General features: G+C 40.5%; 1 protein-coding gene across 4 annotated transcripts in view; it reads left to right on the forward strand.

Moving 5' to 3' along the window:
* gosr2 (golgi SNAP receptor complex member 2) overlaps positions 1–19,966 on the forward strand; it is a 63,497-nt gene that overhangs the window by 33,107 nt on the left and 10,424 nt on the right. For 3 of the 4 annotated variants that reach the window (XM_072561842.1, XM_072561845.1, XM_072561843.1), the window contains one exon: positions 2,529–2,669. The exons of the other annotated variant lie outside the window; for it this stretch is intronic. In XM_072561842.1, the coding sequence (XP_072417943.1) occupies positions 2,529–2,669 (141 nt within the window). The remainder of the gene's footprint in view (positions 1–2,528; positions 2,670–19,966) is intronic. 4 annotated transcript variants of the gene reach the window in all.

Raw genomic sequence — 19,966 nt, forward strand, 5'->3', positions numbered from 1 at the left:
CTTTATGTGGCTTAATGTTTAATAATACTCCTGAAATGCCTTAGGATATTTTCCACTGTTAAAGATACTGCATAAAAGCATGATGATGTGGGATTGAAATTTTACATCATTAGGTTCAGGCTAAACAAAGAGCTGAGAATGGCGATGTAGGAGCGAATTACTTTAGATGCTCAAATCTGTGCAGAAGATAAAAAATGCTGGAAATCACAGCAGGTTAGGCAGTGTTGAAGAGTCATCTTGACTTTGGCTTGCTCTTTCTCTATGGATGCTGCCTGACCAACCATGATTTCGAGACTGAGGATGTAGTTGTATTTAAGATACAAAGATTTTGATGATGATGCCAAAGGCTGGCATCTATTGTTCCAGTCTTCAGCTGAAGCTGATTCTGGCTCCTTGGACAATTACTTGCTCATTAGTTACAAGTCTGTGTAGTTGGGAGCACGTGCTGTGGGAAATAAAGCTGGATATCAGCAGTGAGGCTATAAATGGCTTGCAGTTGATTTGATTTCCTCTCTGGACCTATGGAAATAGAACTATGGTAGGACATTCTTATTAGAGAAGGTACACACTCAACCATTAAACAGAATATGCAGTTATAACTGCATAATTATAACATTTTGCAAAGGGTGCCGTTGACTTCTTGGTCAAAATTGTTTCCTATGGATGGAAGATTCCATGGCAAAAATACTCGAGGCAGCTTTGGACAGAACTGAGGGATCCAGGATGGTTTCTTTTTCAGAAAAGGAGAATAATGACATTTATTTTGAAAGACAAATGAACAATAGTAGATCAAGAATAATTAATTGTGATTAGCAGCTGAGCCAGGGACAGTCAAGAGCATAGCTAGTCTGTCTACAGGAAGGGAGAGTTTGGCGACTGGTGTTAGGAGACTGAGATGGCTTGGACTAGGAGCTGAAGCAAGTGAATGGTCAGGAACAAAGGAAATGGTCAGAAAGATGGGCAACTACTTGAATGGCCTGTTCTGAAGACAAGAATTGGTAAGTTCCTCCTCCTCCATCAAAGGTAAGGATGAAGGTACAAAGAAGGGATCATAGTGGAATTGAACAATTAAACACCTTGGTGCTGTTAGTACAGACTGTGCAAGTATGAGCATCTAGTTGTACATAGGATAGTAGTTTTTACCTACCTGACAACTGGCTTTGTGTATGTGGATAGTTTGGATAATGCTTTGTGTATCTGTTTACTGCTTGTCACTAATGAGCAAATGTTTAGAGTGAGTGACTGGTGCAGTTCTTATTGAGTCCTATCCTTCCGGGCACAAGTTCAAACCTGGTGAAGTGGAAGTGCAATTGATAAGGGTGGTTAATTTGACAGTCTTTTTTATGTACTGTTATTTGAACACTTGTAACCCATTAGGATTTGATTACTTTTGGAATAGAACCAAATTAGTGGGAGCATGAAATTCTTGCTACTGAGTCAGTTGTTGATGCTCTATTATTTAACGTCAGACTATCCATTGCAAGTTTTTCTTAAAATAGAGAATTAGAAAATTTAGATCCCTGCTTATTTTCTTAGAATAGGATGCTATTGGTTATCCATGTTGTTGGAGGAGTTGCTACATTAGAGATGAGATCTTTGAGCAAGTTCCTGTGTGGTTACAGTGCAGCATTGTATCACTTTGTCCCAGTATTCATTTTCTGAGATGCAAGGAGCTTATATAAAAACAAAGAGAAACACTGAGAATCTTATGTGTGAAATACAGAGTCCTACAGCACGGAGATAGGCCCTTTGGCCCAAACTGGTCCATGCTGACCAAAATGTCCATCTACACTAACCCCATTTCCCTGCACTTGGCCCATATCCTTCTAAACCTTTCCTGTCCATGTATTTATCCAATCGCCTTTTAAATTAACAAAGCTATAGAGGTAATTTACAAAGATGCAGTTTTGAGCTGTACGACATATTTGTGAAATAGAGTGAACTCAAATCTCCGATAAATTTGAATGCAAAAGGTCTTTCAACCTGTAGATTAGCTATTTGACTGCACTAGCAGATTGAAGCACAGTCACGGCAATTATAGACTCATTATTTCAGACCATTGTGAAATCACAACCTAAATCCAGAGACAGGATTTAACTTGAGAGAAGCAGAGTGTCTCATAAACTGGTTCAGTACTGTAGTTGCTCTGTAAAAACGCATTAAACATTATCTCCACTTTCACGTGAACTACTTCAATGAATGATTGGAGATGTGCTGTTTGGTCCTAGAGAGTATGACACTGATAGAAGACATTTACCTAAGTTTGCAAATGCATTGCAGTTCTCATGTGTTTTTATAATGTTTGACAGTTCATTTACATTTTTATTACTTTATTATTTCTCAGCCCTCTTTTCTGTTTTTTTAAAAAAGTGATATTCTGACAAAGATTGAGGGATAGCCTATAATCAAATTTCCCTCATAATTGAATATTTGTAAACCCGTGCTGAGATGAACCATATAAACATTGTTTTTATTTAATACCGAAAGGAATCTAAGCAGGTAATGAGGACCTCCCATTTTTTATGCAGGATGCTGATACCTCAATAGCAATAGACGAGTCCTTGCAGTTTAACACTTCTTTACACAATGCACACAAAGGAATGGATGATCTCCTGGGGAGCGGGTCCTCTATTCTGACTGGACTACGGGATCAGCGGATGACTCTCAAGGTGGGACAAAACAGAACCTGCAGGATCTCTAAAAAGACCCTGTTATATATAGCCTTTTTATATTGAATTACCTGTCTCTGACTATTAACACATTATTTCATACCAGGTATCGTTTTTTTCATTGCCAGATTTTCTCTCCTCCCATTGCTGACTGGTGACGTTAATCTACTAGATTTTTTTATAGTGATCTGCACCTTTCAATTCAGTGTCTTCAGTCTAAGCAGCAAGAGTAGCTATGTCAAATGATTTACAATTATGTAGCGAGGGAATGCTTGTTAATACTTACAACGTCAATACTGGACCCCTATTGATGCTGCATTGCAGCATTTTTCATTTAGTGGGTTGTATACAGAGGTTTTACCTAGTGTTTGTGCAAAGGTTTAAGATGTCTGCTTTGTCATAATTGAAGCTACAAATATTTTTGAGAAAAAGTAGTTAAGGATCACGATCATCAAACTTACATGTGGAGTCCAACATTTTTTGACTTGGAGGTCCAAATAAGTGTCATATACATTGTCTCAATAAGGTGAATTTTTTCTCATCTAAAGGTCAGTATTGTCAAAACGTGAGGAATAATTTGTCATTTTCACAAATGTGGTTACACATTTGACATAATAGTTTCATTCTTTAAAGAATATTTTCAGATATTTCCTTCCCAAACAGCTACAGACAATGAAATAGAGTCATAGAGATGTGCAGCATGGAAGCAGACCCTTCGGCCCAACCCGTCCATGCCAACCAGGTATCCCAACTCAATCTTGTCCCACCTATCAGCACCTGGCCCATATCTCTCCAAACCCTTCCTATTCATATACCCATCCAAATGCCTCTTAAATGTTGCAATTGTATCAGCCTCCACCACTTCCACTGGCAGCTCATTTCATTCACATACCACCCTCTGTATGAAAAAGTTGCCCCTTAGGTCTCTTTTATATCTTTCCCCTCTCACCCTAAACCTATGCCCTCTAGTTCTGGAGTCCCGTCGCCAAGGAAAAGACTTTGCCTATTTACCTTATACATACCCCTCATAATTTTGTAAACCTCTACAAGGTCACCCCTCAGCCTCTGAAGCTCCAGGGAAAACAGCCCCAGCCTGTTCAGCCTCTCCCTATAGCTCAAATCCTCCAACCCTGGCAACATCCTTGTAAATCTTTTCAGAACTCTTTCAAATTTCACAACATTTTTCCGATAGGAAGGAAACCAGAATTGCAAGCAATATTCCAACAGTGGCCTAACCAATATTCTGTATAGCCGCAACATGACCTCCCAACTCATGTACTCAATACTCTGACCAATAAAGGAAAGCATACCAAATGCCTTCTTCACTATCATATCTACCTGCGACTCCACTTTCAAGGAGCTATGAACCTGCGCTCCAAGGTCTCTTTGTTCAGCAGCACTCCCTAGGACCTTACCATTAAGTGTTTAAGTCCTGCTAAGATTTGCTTTCCCAAAATGCAGCATCTCGCATTTGTCTGAATTAAACTCCATCTGCCACTTCTCAGACCATTGGCTCATCTGGTCCAGATCCTGTTGTAATCTGAGGTAACCCTCTTTGCTGTCCACTACACCTCCAATTTTGGTGTCATCTGCAAACTTACTAACTACTGCTTATGCTCACATCCAAATCATTTATGTAAAATGACAAAAGGTAGTGGACCCAGCACCAATCCTTGTGGCACTCTACTGGTCACAGGCCTCCAGTCTGAAAAACAACCCTCCACCACCACCCTCTGTCTTCTACCTTTGAACCAGTTCTGTATCCAAATGGCTAGTTCTCCCTGTATTCAATGAGATCTAACCTTCCTAATCAGTCTCCCATGGGGAACCTTGTTGAACGCCTTACTGAAGTCCATATAGATCACATCTACCGCTCTGCCCTGATCAATCCTTTTTGTTACTTCCTCAAAAAACTCAATCAAGTTTGTGAGATATGATTTCCCACGTGCACAGCCATATTGACTGTCCCTAATCAGTCCTTGCCTTTCCAAATACACATACATCCTGTCCATCAGGATTCCTTCCAACAACTTGCCCACCACTGACGTCAGGCTCACTGGTCTACAGTTCTTACAGTGGTGGCTTGTCCTTACCACCTTTCTTAAACAGTGGCACCATGTTAGCCAAGCTGCAGTCTTCTGGCACCTCACCTGTGACTATCGATGATACAAATATCTCAGCAAGAGGCCCAGCAATCACCTCTCTAGCTTCCCACAGAGTTCTAGGGTGCACCTGATCAGGTCCTGGGGATTTATCCACTTTTACCCGTTTCAAGGCATCCAGCACTTCCTCCTCTGTAATATGGACATTTTGCAAGATGTCACCATCTATTTCCCTCTAGTCTATATCTTCCATATCCTTTTCCACAGTAAATACTGATGCAAAATACTCATTTCGTATCTCCCCCATTTTCTGCAGCTCCACAGGGAATGGCAGGGAACTGAAACTTAACATTGGCAATAAATTCAGTGCTGTTTCCCTTACACTTTTAAAATGATATTTTTGTTTTACTTAGCTCATAAACCTCTCACACTAATTTTTATTATTTTACTTGATTAGTTCATTTTTTTTTGTTTTTGCGTCTATATTTATATGTCTGTTCAGTCTCAAATTATATAATGGTACCTTAGAAGGGCACCACCTATTGTACTTTCACTTTGTATCCTGTCTATGTAATGCAGGTGCTTAGCCTTGCTCCATTTATTAGATTAGATTAGATTACTTACAGTGTGGAAACAGGCCCTACGGCCCAACAAGTCCACACTGCCCCGCCGAAGCGCAACCCACCCATACCCCTACGTCTACCCCTTACCTACACTACGGACAATTTAGGATGGCCAATTCACCTGACCTGCACATCTTTGGACTGTGGGAGGAAACCGGAGCACCCGGAGGAAACCCACGCAGACACGGGGAGAACGTGCAAACTCCACACAGTCAGTCGCCTGAGGCGGGAATTGAACCCAGGTCTCTGGCGCTGTGAGGCAGCAGTGCTAACCACTGTGCCACCGTGCCGCCCTTATCTTGGGTACCATATACTGTCTTGTACACATGGAAATTAATCCATGGAACTGCAGGTGAAAAATGTTTTCCTTGGGTGAAGAATTCATTTTATTCGTTTCTGTACAAGCTCGAACTGACATATCATCATCTTGATGGAGAGAATTCTCAGAACTCCAGGTCTCTCACGAAGTTAGATAGATCATCTCAAAAGTTCTTCTTTTGCCATTGGATGGTTGAGTGCATCAAGTACCAAAGTACATTTTTTGGGAAGGAAACAGAGTGACAGATTGAATGGTTGTTTTATTTGTTCCTCAGCTTAACTCAGTCATGTTCCAATTGATGACATATGGAAAAGTTATGAAGGAATCCTCGCAGCTTTGTGGGATCTAATTGTTGAAGTTTAATTGATGCCAATGGTTGATTGTTATGCCTTCTTCATCTTTAGGCTCCCATCTTCCAAATGTTATGCCACTTAATTGTGCTCTGTGTTGTGTGGAGAGTGTAGTTTGAAAAGGATGGATTATCTATCTGTTACATAATATCTAAATGTTGTTCATCCTGCACCCATTTCCATGTAAACAAATATTGCAGCAGAACAGTTTTCTTATTGTGGGACTGAGTAGTTTTTTTTATTGAAAAAGGTTTTTATTTTTTTCAAAATTATAAAAGTACAAATGATAGTATAACAATCTTATGTTACAAAAACATTAACAACAAACTACCTACTACTTTACAAAACAAACCAAAACTATCGCAAAGGTGCGGAACAATCTTTCCATGTTACAATTCGATAAATAATTGAACTTAGCTAATGAGTTTAAATTAGCTTAAATTATATTAGACTAACCTAACTTAATTTAGATGAGGTCAAATTAAATAAAATCAACTTAAATTAATTTAAATTAAATTACATCACCTGATGCACCCCCACTGAAGCTCCCATCCATGGGAGCATCGGTTATTATACCAGTATTTATTCAAGCTTCTTCCCCGCAAGGCCCCTAGACCACCAAATCTGGCTTTCACGGCTATATAAAGGCCCAGGTCAATATGGCTGACAAGTCCGTGTCTATGCAATTTAAAAAGGGCCGCCATGTCTTATAGAATAGTTCCATTTTCTGGTGCACTACATTCCTAACAAAATCCAGAGGAACGTTCTCCGTCATTAATCTACGCCGCCCCATGAGACCTTGGGGAGTTTTCTGAGGTCCAGTTCATTAAAATGTACTTGCTTGCACAATACGTGAGATTGTTGAATAATCTCTTCCTGTGTTCACTTAGGGAAGGCAGATTCGGCAATCCCAAAAGAAGGGATACCGGATCCGGCTTAATTTCAATTCTCGGGATCTCCTTCACTTCATTTGCTATGGCACCCCAGTACCTATGGATCTTATGACATGACTACAGACAATATGTAAGGGTGCTGGCGCTTGTTTTACATTTAGGGCTCTCTAAATGAATTTTGCTAATCGCTCTGGGGCTACATGGGCTCTGTGGAGAATCTTCAATTGCACAGCCTACGCTTTATTGCATATAGAGATCTTTTTCATATTCTCCCATATGTCCTGCCATGTTTCAGATGAAATTTCTCCCCCTAGTTCCTGACTCCAGATTCTGTAGAGTCTTTCCATATCTTCCAAGGTGCCCCCTCTCTGTAAATGGTATAGAGCACTGACAGAGAGTGCCCATGCACCGGAGCACTCTTCTCGCCATGTCGGATTTGTAGGGCTGAGCTAAAATTGTATGTAATCTTCCTCTGTATATAATCCCTAATCCGAAAATAATGGAAGAGGTCCCTATTAGGTAGCTCGTATTTGTGACTCAGCTGGTCAGAAGACATCAGGACCCCTCCCTCAAATAGGTCTCCCAAACAGGAGACTCCCTTGACCTTCCATGTTTTAAAGCCAAAATCTATTAATGCCAGCCTGAATCCTGGGGCTCCAACTAAGGATGCAAACAGTGAGGTCTTATGCAGGTTGTCCTTACCCTGCCGCATAATCCTCCACGCTTTAACTGTGTTTATAATAATTGGACTTCTAAAATGCTCCGCAACAGATTTCATCCTGTCCATAAACAGCAAATTAAGGAGGGGGCAGTTGCCTGGGAGGCTTCGATGTCAAGCCATATCAACCTCTGATCCTTCCACACCCAGTCACTCACATAGAATAATAAGGTGCTTATTTGGTATTGCTTAAAATCTGGGAGATCTAACCCCCCCCCCCCCACTTCCCTGATCTGCCCCGCCTCTCCCCATACCCTGTGGGAGTTGCAACTTGGTGAATTGAATATGAGAGCGCCTACAACACCAAGTGAAGGATCCAAGCCAGCCATTGAGCTTCAGCAGCATTTGTCTGGGCAAAAACAACAGAAGCCTTCTCCTGAGGTATAGTAGCTGAGGAAGAACATCCATTTTAATCAGAACTGTTTGGCCTAACCATGATATTGGTAACCCCTCCCAACGCTGACTATCCTGTTTTATCCTTTCAAACAATTGCACAAAGTTAGCTCGATACAGCTGGTGGAAAGCGGAGGTAATAAAAAGACCCAAGTAAAGAAAACTTTTTTGTCACCACTGGAAAGGAAACTGTGTTCCATCCTCCAGGTCAGGCACTCTCACCAAGCCCCCCATGGGCATGGCTTCTAATTTTGTAAAATTAATTTTATATCCCAAGAAAATGCCAAAATAAGTTAATCTTTTGTATTAACCGGGGTACGGACATTTCCAGGTTAGCCAAAAAGAGAAAAACTCATCAGCGTAGAGAGTAATTTTGTGCTCTTCCCGTCCCTACCTTTGGGGCAACTATTTTAGAGTCCTTCTGAATAGCTTCCACCAATGGTTTGATTACTAAGGTGAATAGCGGTGGCGAGAGAGCACACCCTTGTCAGCTGCCTCTCCCAATGCTAATATTATCTGATGTTACGCCATTCATAAGGACCACCACCATAAGGTCGTTACTTAGCAGTACCACCCACCTAACGAACCCCCCCAGGCCAAAATGTTCAAGAACACCAAAGAGATACGCCCACTCCACCCAGTCAAATGCCCTTTCCGCATCCAAGGAGACCACCAAGGCCGGAATTGACCTCTGCTGTCATACCTGTACTATATTCAGCACTCTCCTGATAATACTGGAAGAGCTACAACCTTTAATAAAACCTGTCTGGTCTTCCTTTATGATAGTGGGCAGAACCTTCTCCAATATCAAAGCTAGCATCTTAGACAGGATTTAAAAACCTACGTTTAGCAGCGAGATATGTCTATACGAGGCACAGTCCTCAGGATCTTTCCCTCCCTTTAGAATAAGGGTGATATTGGCCTCCCTAAGAGAGGGCGGAAGGCAGTTCTGGCTGTATGAGTGATTTCTATACCCAATATTGGCTGGGCCAACATGTCTATGAACTTCTTTTTGAACCCGTTCAGAAACCCATCTGGGCTAGGTGCTTTGCCACTTTGGAACTGCCTTACCGCCCCTTGTGTTGTTACAGGAGCATTCGAAAGGGAGGCTTGCTCTGCATTCATACCTGAGAGGTCCAGATTCTCAAAAAAGGATTCCATCCTTGCTACTCCATCCTCACAACCCTCCGATCGAGATAACTCTGCATAAAATTTCCTGAATATCGCATTAATCGTTTTAGACTCATGAGTGACAGTACCAGTTCTCTCCCCCATGGACACAATGGATTGTGGGGCACCTTTCTTCCTGGCCAAATATGCCAGGTATCTACCTGGCTTATCACCGTATTCAAACAAACTTTGCTTAGCAAAGGAGATCTCTCTCTTTGCCACCTAGCTTGGCCACAGATACACCAATTCGGCTGTCTTCAGCCAGGCCTCAAGCATATGTTGTTGTTCTCTCGTCTTTTCCTGCTTGCTGAGTATGAAATAACTAAGCCCCTTAAATAAGCCTTGGTGGTCTCCCAAAGCATCGATGGGTTACCGGCCGTACCCGAGTCAATGTCACAGAAGGTCCTAAACTCCCTTGTGAAGTACTCTGTAAATTTGCTATTCTTCAAAAGAAATTGATCCATGCGCCGATCCATGTATCTATTCCACTACCTCTAACCTTGGCATCCAAGTACACTGCTGCATGGTCTGAAATGGTTATATTCCCAATCCTGCAGAATAACACCTAATCCAGATAGATCGATAGAACAAAGAACATATCAATTCTCCTGTGGCACTTTCGCGAGTTGGAGTAAAAGGTGAAATCTCTACCATTAGGGTGGAGACATCTCCAAGCATTCACCTGCTCCAACCCCCAAATAAGTCCACCGACTGTCTGGATTGCAGGGAGATACCTGAGGGACCTCTTGGCATCCTGTCCACCTTGGGATCCATGAGATGGCTGAAGTCTCCTCCTATAATGGTGTGGCACACTCCAAGAGCCATCAATTTAGAGAATGTGTTGATTAAGAATTTAAGGAGATGTGCCAGTGATCTTATAGACATTCAGGATGCCAGACCCTTCCCCGTGTATTAAGGCCTTGAGGATCATGATCTGCCCATGTTCATCCTTAATTTGGTCTATTATCTGAAATGGGAGGTTCCTCTGTACTAGTATACCACTTCTCTGCCTTAAGAATTGAAAATGGAAAAGAATATCCTACCAAACCTTCCCTGCTGTAATTTCAAATGTTCCTTATCATTCAAGTGTGCTTCTTGTAGCAGGGTAATGTCAACCCTCACCTCTGAGGTTTGAAAGCATCTTCTTTCTTTTGATCGAGGAATGACTCCCCTTTATGTTCTAGGTGCACCATCTAAATGAACCACCAGCCATAATGGTCTAAAGCAGCCCGCAGCCCCCTGAGGGGAAGAAGCTTACTCATGTTGCGGCGAGTGGAAAAAAAGCAGGATTTATAAACTCTTAAAAACTATTGCTACAGATATTACAAAACTAAAACAACTAACCACTCCTCTTAATTTAAACAAACATACATACAAACAACAAATAATTGGATATTCCCCCTTTGCCCATAGGGGGATCTCATCCCAATCCCGACTACCATTATGGTTCCTTCCAGCTAAAGCTGCAACCCAATCCCAAGCAGTACAGAGACAAACCCATCCCCTCCATACTTCCACCCCATTTGTCTTTAATAAAAAAGATTACCAAACCACACCCAGCGGAAGCACTATAACAGGCATTATCAAAAAAGGAATTTACATCAAAGCAATGCCAAGCATATAAAACCAACAACCAAGAGAGTAAAGGACATACCATTGTCCATAATTGTTTTTTCTGACCCAAACCATCTATTTTAAAGAGTCTAGGAAATCCCTTGTTTTCTCTGCTGAGTCTAAGTTGTAAGCAGATTCTCCATGGTAAAAGCACAGTACTGCCAGGTACCTCGCAGAAAATTGGACATTCAGGTCTCTCAACCTCTTCCTGACTTCATCAAAAGATTTCCTCTTCTTATTTACAGCTCCAGAAAAGTCTTGAAAGAACATAATTTTCGACACCTTGTGCACCGGGGCTTGTGAGCCTTCCCCCAGCCTTCTGGAGGCGTCCATTATCATTTGCTTCTCCTTGTAACACTGGGGTCGCAGTAGAACTGGGCAGGGGCTCTGATCTGACCCGGACCAGTGGGCATCGCTATCCGGTGGGCCTGCTCCAGCCTGACTCGATTCCCAGCTCCAGAAGCTGCGGTAACCACTGCTCCAGGAGGCTACCGGGTTCTCACCACCTTCATGTTCCGGGAGCCTGGTTACCCGTAAGTCCTTCCTTCGACCTCGATCCTTGAGGTCGTCGACCTGATCCAGCAAGGCCCAAACCTGGCTTTCCAGTGTTTGGATCCTTCCCTCCGAATTCTCTGCCGGGGTCGTTTGTTCAGCCGCCTTGATGTGTTGATCAAGCATTTTGGATCTCATGCTCACGTTTTTGTAGCAGCGGTTCCAGTGCCGACTGGGTTTTCTCTTGGAGTTTTACAAGCATCGAGACTAAGTTCAGTTGCCCCAATGGGTTCAAAGGCACCGCTGCTGGAGTCAGGTCTGTGGCCACGGGTGTGCCTGGTACTGTAGGGGAGTGCCCTGCCTGCTGTGATCCTCGTGCTCCTTTTCCTTTATTCGTCTTCATCTTGTTCCCAAAATGTTAGGACCAGTATTTAAAAGGTTCTAGGGGTTTTGTTTTACTTTATTTTCCCAATTTTTCTTATAGATGGCTAGTGGGTGTGTAAAAGCACCACTTTACTTGGGTTATGGTGCAGAGCCCAGCACAGCAAACCTATCAGATCACCACCATCTTGGATCCCCCCTGAGTTTAGTTTCCAATTACAGTTAACTTTCCGAGATCCTGGAGGTGAAGAAGACATACGTGACATGTACTGGTGGTATGCATAACAAACATATATAACCTATCAGTAGGACCCGGTCTCTGCTGTGTGTGGGGAACGCTTATTATTTGATAGAGACTGTACAGAGCAGGTAATTTATTATTTCATTTGTCCACACCTCAGCCATGTTTTTAATTATTTTTCTACCAAATAATTGGTGATCTATCTTAGTTCTAGACTGGCGTGTGATGTTTTACTACCCATATTTTGATTCTCTATATGGCATCCACATAGAGGAGACTTTAAAATTTATTAATGGTATCTAGATGTCGCTGGTTTGGTGAGCATTTAGAGTCCATTCCTCGTTGCCCTTAAGGTGATGGTGAGCTGCCTTCTTGAACTGCCACAGTGTATTTATTGTAAGTAGATTCACAATCCAGTTGAGGGTGAGGGGACAGTGACACTGAAGAAATGGCAAAGTATTTACAAGTCAGGACGCTGTCTTTTGTGAGAGGAGGAAGAGAAAACTCTGAATGCTAACCTTGGATCAGGAGAGGCATGTGCCGAAAAGTAGAGGGAAGCAAAGAACTAATGAATAGAAAATAATTAGTCAAAGATGATCAATGAAGAAGCTTTTTCAAGTCATTGATCAAAGAAGGAAAAGGAAATTAAGGAAATCAAAAAAGGAAAAAGAAGGAAATCAGCTCTGATGGAGGGTCATCTAGATTTGAAATGTTAGCTTTCTGTCTCTCCACGGATGCTTTCTGACAGTGATTTCCAGCATATTTTGTTTTCAGTACAGATTCTAACATCTGCTGTTATTTGCTCCTAAAGAAGGAAAAGAGCTCAGTAAGTGTTTCTTTCACGTGTAACTTCTTTTTGCCACTTGAATGTGTTGAGGAAAGTTATCTGGCCTCCTGCTATATGCTCTTTACGAGTGCCATTTCTGGCAGTATGTTGCAAATGTATACATGACTGGCTTGGTGATTGCAAGCCGCCTTCTTTACTGTTTGAAGTGCCTTTGATTTGAATGCATAAGGAAAAGGAAGATGGTATCTCAAAGTTTCATGTCAGCCTGCCCAATATAGTTTTCAGAATTAATAATTGGATTTCCACAGTTGAATGGATTAGATCTACCTTGGTAACTGAATGAAAACTGACTGCAGTTTTAGAGAAAATACATTGTTTGGTACTAGCTTTTTTCATGTAGCTGTTAAGCTTTGAATTTTCAAATGCTGTTTTCTTGCTTGAAACCACATTTCAAACTTCCTACCTTTCAGTCTGAGAGGTTGCCTTCACTTTTTAGTCTCTCCAGAGTTAATGCAGATCATTTAATAAATAATTTTGAAAGGATTCCCATTATACTTCTTTGCAAAATCACCATGAAAACATATTGATATTTAAATAATTTATCGTAAGGAAAGTGGGCAATTGTTATGAACACATCTGTAAATTATCCTGAAGCAGCCCACTAGGGTTAATTTTCTCTTTTATCCAGTTCAGTTTGTTTTAAACTTTGAGTAAATCACTTGGTTTTCCTTTTGAGGCTCAGGTATTAGTCCTTTGAAATATTGCAGCCTTTACCAGGCAAAATACATTGGTTGCCTAAATAATTTCTATACCGAAGCAAACACGAGAAATCCAAGTGGGACTGCAAACCCTGTTGCTTCATGCCTTTGAAGAGATATCTATTGATGTCGATCCCAATTAATAACAATGACTGTTTTGGTTGATCTTTTTTTGTATTCTTATTTTGTTTTAAAAGTCTGCCCTGAGAAGATCCTATGGAACATTCCACATTCTGGAACTAAAGTTTCTTCTTCATTGTCTCTCGCGACAAAATTTCAGGTGTTCTGTGGTTATGAACTGGATAAATGGTTCTGAGCAGTCACCTTAAACTTAAACAGTGAGTGGCATTTACCTTAGATCTCAGGTGCCACAGGCTAGAGATCTAACCGTGAATAGTTTAAGTACATTGATACAATGAACTCTTTATGTAAGATAATATTAGCTTTATAACCTCATCATGACACTGGGAAGATTTGGAAACCTTGCTGCTGGTAGTTCTTTCTTAATAAATCAACAAAGATTGTACAGTTTGAAAGAGCAGTTGATTAAAATTTATATCAATGTGAACATATCAGTTCCTTTTAATTTTAAAAATGTTCTTTATGTGAAAGTCTAGTTTTTCAGTAATTAGCCAACAACTTAATTATTTTCTTCACATGCTTGATATGATCACAATCTGTAGTTATAATGGAATAAGTCAGGGCTATCCAAAATGAATCTTCTATTGAGTGATGTTCCATCTTTTCTCTCTCTCTCTCTCTCTCTTTTATATAAGCTTACATACTGAATGCAGTTTACTCCTCTTCAGTTTCATCTTGTCTTGTGACCCACTTGTATTCGTGCAGTTCCATAGTTACTGGCACCTCTGCTATCTTGCTACAAAGGCAGCAGTTCATACAGGAGTCAAACCATTTGTGTCCTTGTGAAAATTCATGAACACTTTCCATGAGGGATGCAAATCCAGCACAGTTTACTCTCGATTTTTGAAATCGGGTAACTCTGGACTGACCACTGACTCCATCCCTTTCCCAGGCTACTATCTGAGGTTCACAAGACTGTTTGTAGATTTGGCTTTTATTTTATTTTACTATGGATTTGGATTCCAACCCCATTTCAACTTCATCTCCACTGTAACATTGCCCATTTTTAATCTTGCCTTAGCTCATCTACTGATTGTGTGCATTTTTTTTTTACCTCTAGACATAACTATTTAAATAATCTTCAGTCTTCTATAAACTTGAACTCAACCAAAAAAGCTGTGATTTTGTGATTACCATTTGTCTCTTTCATACACAAATGTACAAATTATGAGAAAGTGTAGGCTACCTCTAGTCTGCTCTATCATTTACTAAGATCATAGCTGACTGATGACTCCATATTCCAGCCTACCCACAATAAAGCATCTGCTTAAAAACATTTGTCTACCTCTGTTTTAAAAAAAAATTCAAAAACTTTGCTTCCATTGCCTTTCAAAGAAAAATGTTCCAAAGACTCAAGATCCTTGTGAGAAACAAAGTCTCCTTATCGTTGTCTGAACTGGGCAATCCCTTTTTAAAATAGGAAGCTCTCGTTCTAGGTTCTCTCACAAGCAGCCTGTCAAGAAAACCTAGGGTCTTATATGTTTGAAATGAAGTTGCCTGTCTAAACTTTGTGGTATTTACTTCATTCACCTTCCTTCACAGCCTTAACTGTTTGCCTCAGCAGAAATCTCTCCCTCTGAAGTATTCCAAGTAGATCTATTATGAGATTCCATGTTATAGGGGCACCTATGATTACAGATATCTCCATAATATTGCATTCCTGCAACTACTGCTCTTGTCATGACCAGAGACCAACACTGCATGTCATGCTTTACGACACATGTTCTTGACCCCTCTATTCAGTAGCATTGACTTGCTATTTCAGAGGTGTCCTGCAATTGAATTATTTTCTTCTTTCATCTTATTGAGCGCAACAACATGCCAGTGTCTGCAAGTCCACTCTTTGGATGAGAAGCTTTCCCTGCAAAGTAGGCCCTCCCTCCTGTCTTCAGAATTCTTGTTACACCTATATCCTTCCCTCTTATCCCTTACTTCCTTTGGTCTTTTTATTGAGAACTGTCAGTGAGACTTGATCATCTCAGCTGGCTCCACTCAATCATTCTGCTCCTATCTTGGGTCTGATCCTCACATTGGCAGTAAACCTGCTCACAAGGGCATCTTTGGCAATCCATTCTTTACACTGCAGGCTAATTGACAGTTCTTGTCATTTCCTCGTAATTACCTTGGACCGTAATCCTATTTTGGAGCATCAAATCATCATCTTTCAGCCTGTCTTAGCATAACCCTCATCTGACGATCTTGATCACACTTCTTTGTACCTAGTTCCTGTGAAGACCTGACAGCATTCTCTCTCTTTTTTTTCTGGCTTTGTCAACATCTGCTGTTTGCATCTTCTACACCAGTACTTTTGATGTATCTTTTCCTTTCTCCTGAAACAAAGGTACACCTCCATGCTGGTTGGCAGGTACTCGACTGAATCCATTGCATTCCTAAGCGTCTCTCCATCTCTCCCACAATCATGACGAAATTCCTGTTTTCATCACCTTCCAGCCCATCATGTTCAACCGACCATTTTACAGCATGGCGTGACTATCAATTTTCCTACTCCTTCCCCTACACTTAGAACATTCTGAAAGGACTGCTTTCATTGCTGTATCTTGGTTCATGTTGTAATCTCTTCTTTCCCTTGGCAGCTTTCCATGCAAATACAGGAGATGCACCAACTGCCTTTTCACTTGTTCCTTTCAGGACATCCAGAACCGTAAACTCTCCTTCCAAACGAATTAGGAATTGACTTATTTTGTTTTCAGTTGTATTTGATGGTCATGTTACAGTTTCCTACATTTGGGAAACCAAGTGCAATTTGAGTGATTGGTTAGATGCTGTTCCCAGCCAATCAAGTTGGCACTTTCCTGTCAACAGTCAGATAATAACCACCTTGCTTTCCTTTCTTATAGTGTTGGTGATGTTTCTGTTCTTGGTAGTTAAACTTCTGTTAGACCCATGTTTTATTCTTATCTGACAAACTACCAGCTCTGCTTTTGTCTTCAATCATAATTCATTTGTCATTGAATCAATTTTGCATTTGACCCTACAAGCCTTCCCTTTTGTTCTTTTGTCCCCCTTTCTCCTTTTCTTTGTCTCTGTATTTGTGTAAAACCTTTTACAGATTTTTCCAATTCTGCTATGATACCTACAGGGAAACCAGAGACCAAAGTAAATAAATTTACTGAATGGCCATCCGAACAAAGAAGTTGCAAGGAAGATTTTATGTTTTGTAATTTTGACTTCAGTATAAATTAGAATCAGCTCAAAATAAGCATAAGCTAATAGGCCCGAGATAGCGGATATAATGAAGACTGTCTTTCTGAGCTAGGACAGAATTGATCTTTGTATATAGCTCAGATTTAGTCTTTCACTTTAAGCAGCATTCCAAATTTTTTTTGGTCACTTGTAAATTGTCTTTTCAGAGCTTCTGGACATTTATTTTCTTCCTTAATGTCAAACAGAAAATTGACCTTCGCATAGAGAGACTTGAATGCTTCTCCTTAATAAAATGTTTTTTTTGTCTCTGCTTTCTTCTGGTGTCAGCATCTGTTTGCTGATCACCTTCTGCTCACAGCCATCCTATCTTCAGCGGTAGCTTTTTCATCTGTCTTCCCTGTGTCTGGCCACATAACTTTCATAACTACTCTACTGCTTCCAAGTCACATGGACCAGTATTTTCTTTTAACCAAGAAAGGTACAATTTACTGCTTGACAATTTATGTAAACTCTTAAAAATCCTTTTCAGATATTTGGAAGATAATTACAGCTATTCCAATGATATATTAGTAATTACAGCTCTTTTACACTGCCAGCTTCTCGTTCAAAGATTGTCACAATTTTGACTAACAGTTTTAAACAGTTAAACCCTATTTCCCTGCTACAGTTATTGCCTTACCTGCTGGGTATTTTCTATGTCCCTATCCTAACTTGCACTTTCATCAACCTTTACTGACTTTGAGTCCAATGATGCTTTGATTTAAAAATGCTCATTCAACCCTAACCCTAATCAATTCTCAGTGCCCCTCCCTATCTCTTTTACCTTCTTCAGCCCATCAAATTCTAGTGCCTTTTGGTCTTTTGCACAATCTCGATTTTCATCACTCTACTATGAGGATTCCTCTGGGGTGGTATGAGACTTAAATGCAGATCTTGGACATTGCTTGTTTCAGGAGAGTGTTCAGCTCAGCAAATAAATTAATCAGCCAAAATTCTATATTCTACATTGACTTCAAGTGTAGTACACATTGGCTTCCTTCAGTTTCCCACATTTGTTCAGAACTACCCAGATAGACTATCAGCCCTCTATAACACATTGCTCACACTAGTCTCAATATTCTTGCACAGATGTCCATACATTATCAGAGGGAAAAAAAAACCTAATGATGTACATTTCTTTCGAGCTTAAATAAAACATATGGCAAAATTTAGCTGTAAGCTCAATAATCAGGCAGATTTCGAGCTGTGACTAATGCGAAATAAATCTTAGTTAAATCATGGTTAAGACATCTACAACTGTTAGATAAATTGATTCCAAATAGGAAAATAAATAGAACAGACACTGTTTTCAGAGATTGAGCCTAGCAGCACTTGAAACACTGATTGATATCCCTTGATTTAGCTAAAAGCCAGGTAAATTGTTAAATCCCTCAACCCAAAATGCCTTACTGTGTTCTTGCAGTTGTCAGTGATCTATAGAATCTAATTATTGATAGCTGGTGTCACCAAACTGTATAGTGAAAATTGTATCAGAGAATTATACGGTGTATTTGGTTTCCAAGAATCCCTACAGTTTGGAAGCAGGCCCTTTGGCCCATCAAATCCACATTCCCCCTCTGAACAGCATCCTACTCAGACCCACCACCCTACCCTATCCCTGTAACTCGGCATTTCCCATGGCTAATCCACCTAGCCAGCACATCCCTGGAAAGTACGGACTGTTTAGCATGGCCAATCCACTTAACCTATATTGCTTTGGACTGTGGGAGGAGCATGCAGAGGAAACCTGCGCAGACATGGGGAGAATGTGCAAAGTCCACACAGACAGTTGCCTGAGGGTGTAATCAAACCCAGGTCCCTGGTGTTGTGAGGCAGCAGTGCTAACCAGTTTGTGCCAGCTCCTATGAAAGAGCTACTGATTAGTTCTACCCCGCAATATTTTCTACAACCCTGCAAATTTTTTGTTTGCATCTAAGTATCTATCTCCCTTTTGATTGTTACTGTTGAATCTGTTTCAGTTGCCCTTCATATAGAGCATTTAGTGTAATAACCCATCTGTATAAAATATATAAAACTCTTCCTCCTGGCTTTTTTGCTAATTATTTTAAATTTTCCCTCCTATCTGGGACCACTTCGCTTTTCCTTGTTCCAACGAATAGTAACGGATCTGAAATGTCCACAGTTTCTCTATCAAAATATGCTGTGAGATAGACTGAATATCTCCAGCATTTTCTGATTTTAACCATGCATTTGGAAACTGATCCTCCTTATTTAGTCAGTTAAAATCCTTTATGATTTTGAATGCTTCTATTAAATATAGCCTTCTCTGCTCTGATGAGAACCATTTCAGGTTTTTTAGTCTATCAATGTAACACCCCTTGTATCACCATTGTAAAATGTGCATATATGTTTTTCTGAATCAAGTTGAAAGGCCTAAGGTGCTTAGTAGTGGTTCAGCTACTGTTTCAAGTTGGCCAACTGCATGTGGAAATGAGTTTTTTGTTCAGAATTGCACCATGATCATCATATAAATGGAATACATATTATTCCATTGTAAAAGTAAAAGGTAAAGTTGCCATTGTTTACCACTTTATTGGTACTCCCTGAGATGAATCCTCAGGCTCCTTCCCTTTTTTTGGCAACTTCTTAAGTCTCTTTATTTGATCTAATACAGTCTTTACTTTTTCTTGTAAGCCAGAGGTAGATCATGTTTGATTTTGTGTCTCAAACGATTGTAGATTTGTTGTAATTCTGCATGTATTCTCTAAGTGCATGCTATTGCCTGCCTACTGTTATAACTTTTAATGTAATTTCTCAGTCTTAGTCATCATATTTCATAGTTCCCTTTATTTCATATAACATGCTATATATCTGCTTGCTAACATTCCTGTTGCTTGCGCTTGCCCTCGCCCTCTCTGATTGCACTCATCCACTCTGATCGCCCTTGCCCTCTCCGATTGCCCACTGCCCTCTCCCCTTTCCCATTCCTGGTGGGTGAGTTAATAGCTGCGATTGATTGTATTTTTCTAAGTATCTGTACTTTAAACAAAATTCATTATATATTCTATTTCTGATTAAATCTTCCACCGGCATACTACCCTTGAAGCATTTTTCTCTTCCTGACTGGGTATCCTTGCTACTATTTGTTTT

The sequence above is a fragment of the Chiloscyllium punctatum genome, chromosome 42, assembly GCF_047496795.1.
Source record: "Chiloscyllium punctatum isolate Juve2018m chromosome 42, sChiPun1.3, whole genome shotgun sequence".
NCBI lineage: Eukaryota > Metazoa > Chordata > Chondrichthyes > Orectolobiformes > Hemiscylliidae > Chiloscyllium > Chiloscyllium punctatum.